At 44.2% G+C, this 14,937-nt stretch overlaps 2 protein-coding genes across 2 annotated transcripts in view; both read left to right on the top strand.

Moving 5' to 3' along the window:
- The window catches only part of CCBE1 (collagen and calcium binding EGF domains 1), a 96,110-nt gene extending 85,167 nt beyond the window's left edge, over positions 1–10,943 (top strand). The window contains exons 7-11 of the mRNA XM_041419605.1: positions 2,378–2,498; positions 4,468–4,607; positions 4,699–4,734; positions 5,265–5,300; positions 6,810–10,943. Coding sequence (XP_041275539.1) covers positions 2,378–2,498; positions 4,468–4,607; positions 4,699–4,734; positions 5,265–5,300; positions 6,810–7,043 — 567 coding nt within the window. The 3' untranslated portion in view covers positions 7,044–10,943. The remainder of the gene's footprint in view (positions 1–2,377; positions 2,499–4,467; positions 4,608–4,698; positions 4,735–5,264; positions 5,301–6,809) is intronic.
- Positions 10,944–12,613: 1,670 nt separating this feature from the next.
- Positions 12,614–13,550, top strand: MRPL17 (mitochondrial ribosomal protein L17). The gene is made up of 3 exons (XM_041419149.1): positions 12,614–12,857; positions 12,979–13,047; positions 13,118–13,550. The coding sequence occupies exons 1-3, from the start codon at positions 12,684–12,686 to the stop codon at positions 13,379–13,381; spliced, it is 507 nt and encodes a 168-aa protein (XP_041275083.1). The 5' UTR covers positions 12,614–12,683; the 3' UTR covers positions 13,382–13,550.
- Positions 13,551–14,937: the final 1,387 nt, after the last annotated feature.

Raw genomic sequence — 14,937 nt, forward strand, 5'->3', positions numbered from 1 at the left:
GGCTGGCAGGAACAAGTAAATATTTAAGCATCAGAAGGGAATAAAATTCCAAATCCACTTCATGATGAGTCTTTGCCACTAAATGCACCTTTTTACTCCAGTCTGACCGTTTGCAGTACAACCTGAAGGGTATTCATGGCTGGGTCTATGTACTAAGTGACATCTATTTATCAACTGATGTAGCTATAGATCCCCAGAATGAGATATTTACATGCAAGCTAAAAAGAAGACTTCCATTAATTGACTTCCACTCAATTGTGGCCGCCCCTAAGGAGAAGCACTCAATGATGGCACTAAAAGTGTTCTCAAAAAAACTACTTTAAAAATATAATACTCTCAGGTAGCCACAGGATTTGACTTCTTGTCTCTGCTTCAGCTTGGCAGCATTGGAACCGCAGAGTCCTTGATTGATTTGTGTCATGTAGTGGAAATTTTGCACAATGGTCCTTGCAAGCCTTTCCTTTGTATCCAGCCAGGAACCTGCCCTGGGCAGGACACACCTCTAGGAAACAGCTCTGCTGACCAGAGCCAGCCAGTAGATCTTCCCCTGCTGATCCCTGGCCAGTGGGGCTGTGAGAGCCCCCAGCCACTGGATTTTCCTCCTCAGCTCCAGGGGTAGGGTGTTGTGTCCCACAGAGGAGCCCTCTATGTCCAGCAGCCCCACAGTTTGGTCTGTGCTGCTCTGGCTGGGAAGTTGGCTGAGAAAGCTGCAAGGTCACTGGTAAACAAAGCACATGTTTTGCTTTGAAAAGCAGAGATGACTGCTCACCCCAGAGCTATAGGTGTGCTGAATCCCCATTTTCTGTGTGAAAAGCAAATTCACAGGAGTGAGAATATAAGAAACATACTGTGGGACTTCTGTGAAAATATGAGTTCACCCTGCCATGGATTTCTGCAGGGGTGGAGTGAATCTACCAATTTTTTGCTAAGCTTACATCATGATTCTTAATTTGCCTATAGTGAAGTCATCTGGTTTTTGGAACTGCAGTTCTCTCCAAAACCTAACTCACAAATAGCTGATAAATCTTGTGTTTCTGTCATCACATTTTGAGTTCCAGTCTCAAAATCAAACTGGTGTTTCGGAAATGCCACCAAGAATTAGCTCAGCATCTCCAGCTTTTTTTTTTGCTGATTTCTTTTTCTCTTCAGAACTGTTCTGTGCATCCATCCCCAAACTACAAGCAGCACAGCCTGCCTTTAAATTGTAATCCTTAAGCAATAGCTTGTTTGCCAAAGGAAATTTTCCCAGTTCAAGTAGGTACTGCAGGTGCATTACACTGTGGTTTTTTCCTGTGCATTACAAACATTAGGTTTCCAATAATAGCAGAAGAATGTATGTCAAATAATTACAGAAATAGGTAGGAGTCTTAAGAACAGCCCAGCTCAGAGAATTCCAGATAGCTGATGAAAAGCTTTGTCAATTAGCAGGAGTCATCATCTATATTATTCAATGCAGCTCTCACAGGCAAAGGCTACAGAATTCAGCATCAAATTATCCAATGAGCCAAGTTCATTCAAAAGGCAACAGAGTTCACCCAGGGGTAGGTCTGCACTGCTACTGCTGAAATAGGTTTCCAATTTGGCAGTGCAAGATCCCTAAGGCTACATGCAGCCACTTGCCACTAATAAACTTCTTTCCCCACTGCACACCAGCCTCCTGGCTCCTCCAGGCACACTTCAGCTGCCTCTTAAGAGACTAAACATTTGCAGACTATTTCTTAATTAATAAATTAAGAAATAGTATTCAACTGGATAGATGAAGGTTTCATGGATAATTAAGCAGATAATGGATAATTAAACAGGTAATGGATAATGGCAGTTTAAACTGTAGTGTGCAGTTCTGCTTGCATTCTCACTTACTTTATCTTTGTCTCTGTGCAGAGCAGATCCAGACATCTGATGGGTTAAACAGTGTGGTCACTTTCCAGAGCCAGATTCACAAAGGATTTAGGGTTCTCATTAAACCCATGAATAGTTAGTGGCTTGTGCAGCAATTCAGGACTTAAATATTGAGCTAATATTGCCCTGAGAAAGGCATTAAATGAATAGAGGAAACTTCAAATAAGGATAAAACAGGTTTCCTGAGAAGCAGTAATGAGACTCAAGTTTTTCAAAATTTGTTGCTGTATCCCTCCTGAATTTCTTCTGTCCTCTGTTGGCTTGGAGTATTTCCAAAGTGACTTGAAAAGTGAACGACTCACAGAATAAGAATGTTCTTCTGATTATATCAATCAAGGATATGAATAAACTCATTATATTTTCCTGAAATATTTAAATAGCTGTTTGTTCACATGAAAGCTTAAATAAGAATGTAATTTTCCTGGCTGAACAATGAAGGTCTTACATAGATTTTTTTTTTTTTTTTTTGTCTTGGCAGGTTGCTTTGCTGCCAAATAATGCTGCTGATCTTAGCAAGCAAATCACTGGTGAAAAAGTGCTTGCCTCTAATGCATATATCCCTGGCCCCCCAGGCCAGCCTGGCCAACCAGGCCCTCCAGGTAATACCAGAGGGGTGGAAATGTGCAGGACTGTTGCACAGGAACGTTTAGGACTAAAAAAGTAAACTTCAGTCTGCCAGTGTGATTTCATATTTCATTTCATATCATATGATTTCATATATTTCATATTTTGATTGATATATTATGTTTGCATTTGTGCTAAATTAAAAAAAAACCAGCCAAACAAGAAAATTTTATGGGTGCTGTGGTCAGCCTCTGCCAACTGTCTGACATCATCCATTGTAACTCCATGTGTGTCTTGGCATGCAAGCTATGTTGGTCCTGTATGTGTTAAATTTCTTCTTCTCCCTGGGATATCTCACCTGTTTCTGTTGTCATTTCCTGTATTCAATCCTGTCTTAAAACACTCTCCATTTCATTTCAGGAATATCTATTGCTTTAGCTCACAGCCAGTAGTAGAGGAAAAATGTGTGTTATTTCAGTTTGTAGGAGTTTGTGCCAACTCTTTTATTTTTCCTTGTGTGATTTGCAAGGATTCATCTGTTGGTTTTACGTTGTATCCCAGATTGAAAGGGATCTGAAAAGTATAACTCCACTCACACCTTCTTTGCTAAGTTATCATTTGAAAAACCATGAAAAACAGAGAAATCCTAAAGCCCAAACTTAATCCAGACACCTCGCATCTGGTGGCCATCAATACTCAAAATTTTGCAAATCATATTGAATGCAAATCTAATTTCGGGTCAGCAATAAATCCAAGCATTGTGCTGGATTTCATCAGGATTCTTACAGAGTAATGGCAAATATTCCTCATGAGGATTGAGTTACTCCCTACTGAACCGCACCCCACCTTCCCATTTACACCCCTTCTGCAATGTTGCTTTGTTTTCTGAGTCATTATCTCATTTTCCTGGAGGATGAGTATCTTCAGTCTTCAGTTCATCATAAGTGCTAGGACAGTATGTTTAGAAGTTCCACTACAGACTCTGAAGAGTGGAGTGTGTTGCTTTGCAGTTCCTCCAAGGTGGGCCTGACCCTGCAGGTCTCCCACCCACTGGGTTTCCCCTTGACTGAGCTGTCCGAGGTACTGTAGAAATCTGAAAACCACCCCTTTAAAAACCTTAAAAACCCTTAAAACCCTTGCTAACCTCCTTTGCTGCCCTCCCCTAGGGAGAGTCCCAGGGAGTCATCACTGAACTTGAGTTGTCTCCTTTTGAAAATCCTCACTGTACATATTCAGTCCTGCTGAATGCTTTTTACTCTCTGCCTTTTATTCTCTATGTTTTTCATGTGCCCTCAGTATGAAGAGAAGTGTTTCCCCCTCTAATAAAAGAGTGTTTCAGTTAGTGACATTTTAATGGTCTTTATTGTCTGCAAATGCTGTTTCAGGTGCCTGATTTTCTGGTTTATGTTTCCTACTGTTTCTCTTGAGCTAAACATGTTTTGTTGCCTGAGTGCTTCCTAAAAAGTCACCAGCAGAAGCTGAAAATTATATAAAACAACATGGAAGAACAGAGCCCCTTTTTCCCCCAACACATTGGCTATTGCACTGGGCAAAAGAGAGGTGCAGCTCCTCACTGGAGAGAACTTGCTTGTGTCAGTCATGTAGATGCCCATGACACAAAATTCCCGTGAGTTTTTTGAGGCTTTCTTTTTATGAGATGCTCCTAAATGTGATTTGTTCTTCTTTGTGTGAAAATGAGGCATTTGTGCTTTTCTTCTCATTCCCAGTCTGTGTCCTTAAGCACCTGGCAGACTCAAATTCTTGTTACACACAGAATTTAATTGTTTGGTGGTCATCTCTTGCAGCGACTGTGACAGGGGTTAATGATGTCTCAGATGGCTGCTGATGTGCACATGCAGATAAATTGGTTGTGTTGTTGTGGATTTGGGTGTGTTTAAGTAACCAGCCCATTGGGTCTTTAAAAAAAAGTCATTCCCCACTTCTTGCACTGATGAAGTGTTGTGAAGGCTTTCCCTGGCAGGTAACTTTTGCTTTTGATTTCAGGGCCTCCAGGACCTAAAGGGAGTCAAGGAGCGCCTGGATCGCCTGGACCTCCTGGACAGCCAGGCCCTCGTGGATCGATGGGACCAATGGGCCCGTCTCCAGACATATCGCACATTAAGCAGGGCAGACGGGGCCCTGTGGTCAGTATTCCTGTCTCCTGCTGTGCACTGCACAAGTTCCCTCAGCTCCGCAGCTTCTCACACCCTTGTGATACGTTATTTTCTCTTGCAGGGCCCACCTGGCGCCCCAGGGAGAGATGGTAGCAAGGTGAGGAGAGGTACTAATTTCCATAAGATGGGCACATGCACATGTGAAGTGCAGGCTTGCTAGAGAGACTCTACACACTTGTAGTCACACCCTTTTACTACCTCATTTCCTTTGTTAAGATGAAATCATCCTGTTGTCCCACTCCTTCATGTCATCTTTCTGCTGTTTTGTGTTTGCCATTCCTGAAGTCCTGCAAATAGTCCTGCCAGGCTATTTGTCACACAGAATTATTTTCTTTCTCTTCAGCTCTTTCGGCTTTTCCATGAAGAAATGTTGATGCTTTAGCCCTTTTCATTCATTGTTAATTCTTCCTGTTTATTTATTCACTTGTTACTGTTCAGGAGAAATATCAGAAATGCCCCACTCTGCTCCCACTAGAATCAGCAGCAATTTCCTTGCATTCCTCCTTCCTTTTCTTTTTCCAAACAAGCTGATGATTCTTGATCTGGGGACAGTAAATGAGGCTGCAGAAGCAAACTTTTTAATATGCTTTAGTCACAGCAAACTAACTGAGGTGGTATTGATTACAGGGGGAGCGAGGAGCACCAGGACCAAAGGGGATACCTGTAAGTATTCCACACAGGAGGAATTTCTACAACAGAGTGATGTTGACTACTAACCACAGGTCAGACAAAAGTTAAAGAAAAAAAAACTACTGTGCCAAGATAACAGATAATTTACATACACAGAAAATGATATTGGAAAAAAAGTAATTACTTGTTTTCATTCAAATGTTTTTGCCTACAAATCTCTTCCCTTGCTGGGTGTGCGACCGAAGGCAGTAGGTGCACCCCTGCCTTACAGTGGTGCTGAGACACCTTTGGAAGGCAGAACCATGCAGGGGTTAGTACAGTTCAACCTCTGCTCCCAGTAGGAATTTGATCCTTGCAACCTTTTAATATCCTGCCCCTCACCTCTCTCAGATTTGGGAAACTAGAGGTTTTGAGTTCCAGAAGAAGGAATGAATATTGGCGATCTGTTTTCAGGTGACTTGATTAAAAAATCTCTGGGGTCCCCAGCACAGGAAGGACATGGACCTGTTTAAGCAAGTCCAGAGGAGGCCACCAAGTTGATTAGAGGGCTGGAGTACCTCTCCTATAAGGAAAGGCTGAGAGAGCTGGGATTTTTAAGCCTGGAAAGGAAAAGGTTTCAGGGTGACTTAATGGCATACCTGAAGGGGATCCACAAAGAAGATGGAGAGGGACAAGGGCATGTAGTGACAGGACAAAGGAATGGCTTCAAACTGAAAGAAGGCAGGTTTAAATTAGATATTAGGATATTAGGATATCTTCTGTGAGGTTGGTGAGACAGTGGCACAGGTTGCCAAGAGAAGCTGTGGGTACCCCATCCCTTCAAGTGCTTAAGGCCAAGCGGATGGGGCTCTGAGCAATCTGGTCTATTGAAAAGTGTCCCTGCCCATGGCAGAAGTGCTGGGACTACATGGTCTTTAAGGTCTCTTCCAACCCAAATCACTCTATGATTCTATCCATTTATTTATGGTATTTTCTCATTGGTGGAGTTGATTTTTAAGAGTGTGCCTGGAGAGTGTGCTCAGTACTAACAGTTTATTTTACTGTTACTAAAAAGAAATAATGATTTTCTAAAATCAGATACTCTCTGCATTGTAATTACCAATATATTTAGTAAGTGATGGACAGCAGCAAGGTTACCGTATTGAAAAGACACTTGACAAATAATAGCAGTCTTAAAATAATTTGTTGATTGATCATTCTAAGAATGTAATGTACGTCAGTTCAATAAGCAAGAAGACAAGAAACCAAGATTAATCTCCTCTATTCCCATGAGGTCCAAAGATATTCCTATGAAGCAAAGGAATTGTTAAGTGACAAAAGGGCTGACCATCTTGTAAATGTAAGCTCTGTCTGCAAAAACATCTGATTCTTTCAAAAATTGTTTCCTGATCAAAAGTGGTTAAAAACCAGACCATTAGCTTTTGGCAACTATACAAAGCAGAATTTTACTGAACAGCCCCTGCAGGAGTAATTCTGTCAGCCAGTTTGAAAACTGTAAGAGCAAGGTGGATTGTTATTAATGGCAGTGCCTTGTGACTGCAGGGCCCACCGGGTTCATTTGATTTCCTATTGCTGATGATGGCAGACATCAGAAACGACATCGCTGAGCTGCAAGAGCGAGTGTTTGGACACAGGACTCATTCATCAACAGAAGAGTTTCCATTACCTCAGGAATTCACAAACTACCACGACACAGTAGACTTTGGATCCGGGGAAGACTACAAACCACGGGCAACACCCAGAAACACCAGGATACAGAAGGCAGACCACCCTTAGCTATTCCTCCTGAAAAACAAAGCCTCTTTAGAATTCTACAATATAAAAAAAATGCACTGACAATGTAATATATATATATATCTATGTGTGTGTATATATATATATATATATATTATTTCCCATTTTTCTTTCTGCTTTTCCTGAACCATGCTGCCTGTACTGTAGCTTTCCTGGTTCATGGTAGCCTCCTTGCAGAAATTCCATACTGCCAAGCCTGCACTGTGCTTTGTACCTAGACTACCAAAAAAACCTTCTTAGCATATAATATGATTAAGGCATGCTCTAGCTAATAGCACAGACCACAGCATTCCATCTGACTACTTTGCATTCTATGTCCAAATGACCCAGTACACAAATTTTGCCAGGGACAAAGGGTTAGCTGAACATCATCCTTGAATTATGTTGATAATGAACACCTTGGTCCACAGTTCCTTTATGAATGCACATGAATTATACCACTAAACTCAAGTCTCCAGCTACTGTCCCCAGGCTTAGGAGTGTGAGAAGTGGACCCCTGCTTCACAGCAGAGGCTACCTGTAAGTGAGACATGCCTTCTATTACGCCTCATTAAGGCAGAAAAAGGAAAACAAAAAAACGTTGAAGGGTTATACAAGGGTGCTGCTGCTTGATCAGTAAATTATTTGGCTTTGTGTTGCTAGAGTACTGTTCAAAGACAGTCAAAAGATGTGTGTGTCCTAAACTACTTTAGGACACACACAAACACCACTTTTTCTTTACCATTGTCCCACTGCTCAGTGTGAAGGCCAGATAGACTTCTCAACAAGATTCGCGTTGCATACATTACACAAAGATAATCAAGATAAAGGGGATGTTTAAAGCAGGAAACCAAATCAAAAGTGAATCAAGCAGGCTTATTGGCAAGAACAAAATATATCCCAGCCTTGCAGGAAGAGTCAGGTTCTGACCTCCTGCAGGTTCATGTCTTCCTTGGTGAAATTCTGAAGTCTGAGTGAAATCAAGACCAGAGAAAGTCCTCATGTTTGCAAAGAGCTTCCACCTGTTTTGTTCCTCTGCTGCATGAGACCAACCTAAATGGCTTTCACCAAACTGGAACACAGAGTGGCAGTGTGTTTGGCTGGGTGTATGAGGAGTGTGAGTAGGTGCAGGAGTGCACATGACAAAACATTTCAACTGGTACGAGGATGGCTAAGGTGAGGTACTGCACATGGGATCTTATACTTGTGAATGGGGATAAAAGGGAGTGCCCTTTATTTACACTGGAAAATTGGATGCACAAGTTATACCATACCTCATGGATGATGTATGTTGCCATTTCTTTTGGGTTACTACAGCTGCTGAGGGCTTTGCCATGCTTAGAATATAAAGGAGTATATTAAGCACAAAATTTCAATGTTGTGTCTGTGTAGCTGCTACTTCCACAGTATGTTTGGTGTTTGATAGTGTCCATGTCACAAATGCAAAGAGAAAATTGTTACTTTGCCATGTTTTTCAGGGCTTGCATGTTCTAGTAGAATAAATACAGGTAAAAATATAAGAAGGGCCTTTTCAGATAATACGTGAAGGTTTGGATTCCATTCCATATTCCCTGGGCCAAAAGACAGTTGGTGTAATCCTGACAGCATCAGTACAGGTCCGCTGCATAAACAGCTGGCTGTCTAGACTTTTCCATGACTTCTGTGTATTGTCTTAAGAGGATGTGTTCATTCCTGTTGCCATTTCCCAACGTCTCACTGCCACTAAGCCACAAGCCAGGGCATTAGCTTTTAAGAACACGAGTGTTCTGTAGTTCTTTTCACGTTATATCTGTATCAGTATTTACAAAGCAATGCCTAAGTCATGGGGATAGCTGAAAAAATATTATAGTGATTTAACCCTGTGGTCCTTGGGCTTCTCCTCTGTCTGGGAGGAGCTCTGCCAGCAGCTGCAGATCCAAGTAATCTTGTGAATCACATAATAAGGGAGACTTGAGGAAGGTACCTGTGTCCAAAATAGGGATGGTCTTATATGCAGCAGGCTGGAAAAAACCTCAAAGATAGCATGAACTGAGGCATTAGTGTCTTATTTTCTTAATTTCAAGCAGGCAATTGAGTGTAAATTAAGTCATTTATGAATATGCAATTTTAATTAAGTTTGTTAAATGTCAAATGTATTTTTAAGTCTAGCAAATTACGGAACCCTTGCATATGTTTACCACTGTGCCCTGCTGGATCAGGCTGGTTCCCACTAGAGAATTAGTAGCTGCAGCTTTTTGACCATCAGATACTGAATGATCTAACTTCTGTTAGATGAGCCACTTCCTACATACAAACTAAATACTATTGTCTACTGCCCACAAGGTGATGTATTATAAAAAAAGGCACTTATTTTAGTTCTAAGTTCTGCTTTTCAGAATAGAGGCACACACCAAATGTGAAGCTCCAACAGTTTGACCATTAAATTTCAGGGAGAGGTGACAACTGCCCTGCTGTGTAAAAGTGCCTGGGGAAGAGCTATTCTGAGAATGGACCAGAAAAGCAGATAAAATACATATTTTGCTGTAAGTACAGCAAGCTGTCCTACAGATTCATTAATATAAACACAGCACATGCTTACATGCCTTTCTGAATGGAAACCTCAATGACTTCCCTTTCTGGAGCTGGCATGATTGGCTTTCACAGTACTTAAAAAAGGAAAGGTGACAGAATGTGTTCCTTGGGTCTGCCCTTGTTGTTACCCTCCTCTGCCCAGATTTCCTGTCTCAAAACTGTTTGAGTCCCAGCAGCAAGGAGGGAACACTATGGCAAAGATCACCAGACATGACACAGGAATTCCTGCAGCAGGGAGAGTCCCTCTGAGCACAGCTGGCTGGCAAGGGTCAGCCTTCAGACCACATCCAGCTGAGATCTTTGCATGGAACTTTCTCATTTCTGATTACCTGTGTGGTAACTCATAAAACATTGTATCAGCAACATTTCGTTCAGATTTTGGGGTAAACACATAAAGGTTCAGAAAAGTGTCATTTTCTTCAGCATACAAAAAGTTTCATAAAGCCAGAGCAGAAGAATCAATTCCAATCTTAAGTTTTGTTACTGGTATCCATTCAAGTCATTACCTTGCAAATTATTTATTACTCTGTGGCTCCAAAAATAACAAACTCTCCCAAGAATCCAAAACAAGAAAGTAGAAACTTCTACACTCGTGGCTAGTGTCATTACCAGGCTTATGCACATGACAACTTTGTTTCATATAAATGGTATGTATAATTTTATTAGAAAGAAATATTATTTTGATGTTAAGACATCAAATTATAAGCAGAAGGAAAATAAAAAATTGTTATTTTATTAATATTAGAAATATATTTAATGGGAACATTTGCAAGAGTGTGTAGTGATAAGAAAATTCTGATTGTTAATGGGTTTAACAAAATCATGAATCTTGAAAAATATTTTCTTTCCAATACTGTGCCAAGTACATAAAGGTTTAGTCTTTCTTGCAAAACTGTAGTTCTGACACACAAGAATTACTATATAGTCAGGCTAAATAAGAAAAGGAGAGGAAAATTGATTGTAAATGCAATTAGGATGGTGCCTGGAGTTGCTGTTAGCATCACAGCTTGCATAGCCTTCTGCCTAGAAGTATTTCAGAGTTAATGTACCAAGTCCCAGAGCAGCAACAACAGGTGGGGGTGGGGTCAACTCTCTGTTAATTTCACACTTTAAAAAAAATCTGTATGTTTGTTCTTTTTACACATTCCAATAACTATACTGTTCACTTTATTTATATATAAAATACTAAAGTGTGTATAAGATGACTGTGATTTTATGATGTATTCATAATAACAAAGATATTTTTTCTTACACTGTTGGTAGCTGCTTTTTATTACACATTGCCCTTTCTCTGAAACACACTGATGCTGGCTGGAAGAAACAGATGGAGGAAATCTCCTTACGCTGCCTTCTAGCATTTTTCTTGGAGCTGAACAATACTGTTCGTAGTTCTTTGACTCTGGGACGTGAGCTCTTGCAAGCTGGGGTGGGTTTCAGCCTTTGTGGGAATAAAGCACACAGCCACCTGTGCTCTGTGGATGGATGGTGGCTCTTGTGCCACATCAGGATCCAGCACCCCACGCCACGCTGCGGGTGTGCGCAGCTTCTGCACAGCCCGGGGATGCGCTGCGGGGCTCCGGAGCTCTCTGGCATCCGCCGGAAAAGGGGGAACAACACATGGTCTCCATCAGGCTTTGCCTGCCCCCCGCACGCATCCAGCCGAGCCCCTCCGCTCGGCGCAGGAGCATCCTGCGGGCTGTGTCCGACAGCCGAGCTCGGCGAGGAGCGTGCTGACCTTGCTTGCGCCCTCGGCCCCGCAGAGCCCGCGCCGCGCCTCAAGGGCAGAGGCAGGGCTGGCACCACCCCGGACGGGCTGCCAGCCCTGGCAGGATCCCACTCCACCGCCAGGATCCAGGACCCCCGGTATGCGGGGAAATGTGTAAACAAAGTAAAACGAAAAGTATCTATAAAACATAACGAAACATTGGGGGGTGGGGGGTGGTGGAATGAGAACAAGTGAATAGTCATAATAACAACTGTCTTCGGTTTTAGAAAGTAGGTAGTGGAAGCAAAGTGTTAAAGACAAAAACCTATGGTTAGCAGATCTAGGAATGAAAAGGTAGACAAAGGAGTTCCCGGTTGTACTGAGGATCCTACTAGTAGTATTGTTCTGTGACTGTATGAGGATAACAGAACAGAACTGTCAAGAATTCATGGAAAGCAGGATCTCAGTTACTTGATGAGTGCATTTGGGGAAAGCCAGATGGAAGTCGTACGACATGATGCAGTCCTTTTCCTTTTAACCAGTCACACAGCAGTGTATTAAAGCCAGACATTTTAAAATCTGCTTTTTTAATTAACTTATATCCGATAGTTCTAAAAAGAACTAACGAGGACCGCCGGGACCCTGGATCACGGCGGCGCGGCTCCTTCGCGCCCGCAAGCATCTCCCCGCTCCGCCGGGTCTGTCCCGGCTCCCTGTCCCGGCTCCCTGTCCCGGTTCCCTGTCCCGGCTCCCTCTCCCGGTCCGCGGCTGCGGGCTGCACTCCGTGAGCAAAGGCAGTGTCTGGAGCGCTGTGTCCTGTTCTGGGCTCCTGAAACGTGGAGCTCCTGGAGCAGGTCCAGCGGAGGGTGGCAAAAGGAAATAAGGGGCTGGAGTGTCTCTTATGAGAAAGGCTGAGGGGGCTGGGCATGTTCAGCCTCCAGAGGAGACGACAGAGAGGGGACCTCATCCGTGTGTCAGTGTCTCAGGGAGGGGTCAGGGGATGGACCAGGCTCTGCTCGGTGGTGGCGAGCGGCAGACACGAGACAACGGGCCGAAACTGGTGCACAGGAAGTTCCACTTGCCAGGAGGAAGAACTTCTTTACTGGTTCAGGTGACCGAGCACTGGAACAGATCTCCCGGAGAGGCTGCGGAGTCTCCCTTATCCGAGATAGTCAAGAACTGCATGGACGCGTTCCTGTGCCGTGTGCTCCAGGACGGCCCTGATCGAGCACGGAGGCTGGACCAGCCGTGGAGCCCCTCCAACCTGACCCGTTCCTGGCTGTGACTACAGTTCCCGGCGCGCTGCGCGGCGCCCGGGCGCTGCCGGGAGGCGGCGGCGGCGGCCGGGCTGTCGGTGGATCGGCGGGATGCGGCTGTCGGTGGCGGCCGCCATCTCGCATGGCCGCGTGTACCGGCGGCTGGGGCTCAGCCCACGGTCGCGCCTGGACCTGCTGCGGAACCTGGTGACAGCGCTGGTGCGCCATGAGCGCATCGAGACGCCCTGGGCGCGGGCCGACGAGATGCGCGGCTACGCCGAGCGGGTGAGCGGCGGCACCGCGCCGCGCCGGGCCGGGCCGGGGGGCGGCCGAGCCACCCTGACCCACCGCCTCATTCCTCACCCGCCGCCTCTTTCCTGACTCGCCGCCTCCTTCCTCCCCGCAGCTCATCGACTACGCCAAGCGGGGGGACAAGGACGAGCGCGCCATGCGCATGGCGGATTTCTGGCTGACCGTAAGTACCCCCCAGCCCCACCTCCGTCCCGGCCCGCCGCGGAGCCGGGGCTGAGCGTGCCGCCCCGCAGGAGAAGGACCTCATCCACAAGCTGTTCAAGGTGCTGGCGCCCCGCTTCCAGCCGCACTCCGGCAGCTACACGCGGATGCTGCAGATCCCCAACCGGGACGGGCTGGACCGCGCGAAGATGGCGGTGATCGAGCTGAAGGGGAACCCGCTCCCGCCGCTCGTCCGCCCGCGCCGCGACTCCGACAAGACGCTGCTGAACCAGCTGCTCAAGGGCTACCGGCAGGACGCGCAGCGGGCGGCGGCGTCCCGGGGCACCCCCGTCTAGGGAAGGGAAGGGAAGGTGTGGCAGGAGGGCGATGGAAGTTGCCGTGGCGAGGGTTGCTGAGTTTATTGGCTGCTTCCAGTGGTTTTGGAGACTCAGCAGGAGAAGGAAATCAAGCTAGAAGGCCTGATGATTGATGTTTTCTGTGTAAATAAACTTTGTTCAGAAAGTCCGTTTGGTTGTATTTGAGTTGTGTTTGGAGAATCATTTAGGGCAGAAACGACCTCTGAAGTTATCAAATCCAGCCTGTGACCAAACACCACCGTGTCAACCAGAACATGGCACTAAGTGCCATATCCAGTCTTAATTTTAACATCTCCAGGTGTGATTGGGACCATGACTCCACCACATTGTAGGCAGCTCATTTGTGTCTATTCAACCTTTCTGTGAAGAAATTCTTAATGTCCTACATAAACCTGCTCTAACTCAGCATAATTCCTGTGCTTGTAAGTTAATAGTTTATTCCAGAAAAATGGGTTTGTTAACTGTGTGTTCTAGGAGCCAGTATTCAGCATTTCAGGGTGGGAAATTTGGTGAGAAATAAGATACTTCTGCTGTTTAAAAAGTACTGAATGCAAATAGCATGGGAACACTGAGCTAAGTACTACAAAGAGACAACAAAAGAAACTTGTCTTATAAGGTGGTAACATAGGCATGTGTCAGTAATCTGGCAAGAGCTTGACAGACCCCAGCTTCAGAGGCAGGATTGCCATAGACATCTCTATTGGAACAAAAAGGGGGAGTAGCAGAACTTTTTCAGAGTGATACTGAGCAATAAGAATCTTAATTTGTTAGTTTTGTCTTTAATTTCAGGCCCAGCTAGTACTTGAAAGTCCTAGCTGTAAGTTTGAAGGGGGAAAAAAACCCAAAACAAAACCAACCCAAACATAAAATCACAGGATAGAATACCCAGTTGGAAAGGACTTCAAGAACACCTGCCCAACCTTTCGTGGCAAAACACTGTGGAACTAGTGTGGCTTCCCAAACTTTGTTGCATTTCTTCTTCCCAAGTTTCACAAACTTAAGAGATATAAAGAAGTGGCCCTGTGTAGCAAGCTAATTGTATGGAAAGACAAAGAATCTCCATTATATATTCTGTCTTTGAGACATTTATCTCACACAGTACCAGTTCTATTTTAGTAAATGCCAGTGAGAAATTAAAGATGGGTGGTACTGCTTAAGGAAGAAGAAAACACAGTCAAACTGTTAGGAGGTCAGCCAGACAGACTTTAATCTGTTTCTAATAACCTTGAAGTTGTTCTCTTTGCAGTTGATCATATTGATACAGATGTTTTCTGAACCAAACTGCTGCACAATTTCCACATGATTAAAAGTCCATGCTGAGGCTTTAACAAAATACAAAAATTCCTTTAAAAAAAACATTTAATGAGGGAAAACAAGTCACACTCCCATCTGCTTGACCTTAAGTTATCTTGAGTTTACTAAAGTGCGAAAAAGCTAGAAGCTTCTAAGCTAAATTGGGGAAAAATCCTTGATACATGGTTTTTTTTGTGTACAAATGCTTTTTTTGCAGTATCTATATGAACATTACGGCAGCT

Source organism: Onychostruthus taczanowskii, unplaced genomic scaffold, assembly GCF_017590055.1.
Source record: "Onychostruthus taczanowskii isolate IOZ18803 unplaced genomic scaffold, ASM1759005v1 scaffold108, whole genome shotgun sequence".
In the NCBI taxonomy this organism is placed as follows: domain Eukaryota; kingdom Metazoa; phylum Chordata; class Aves; order Passeriformes; family Passeridae; genus Onychostruthus; species Onychostruthus taczanowskii.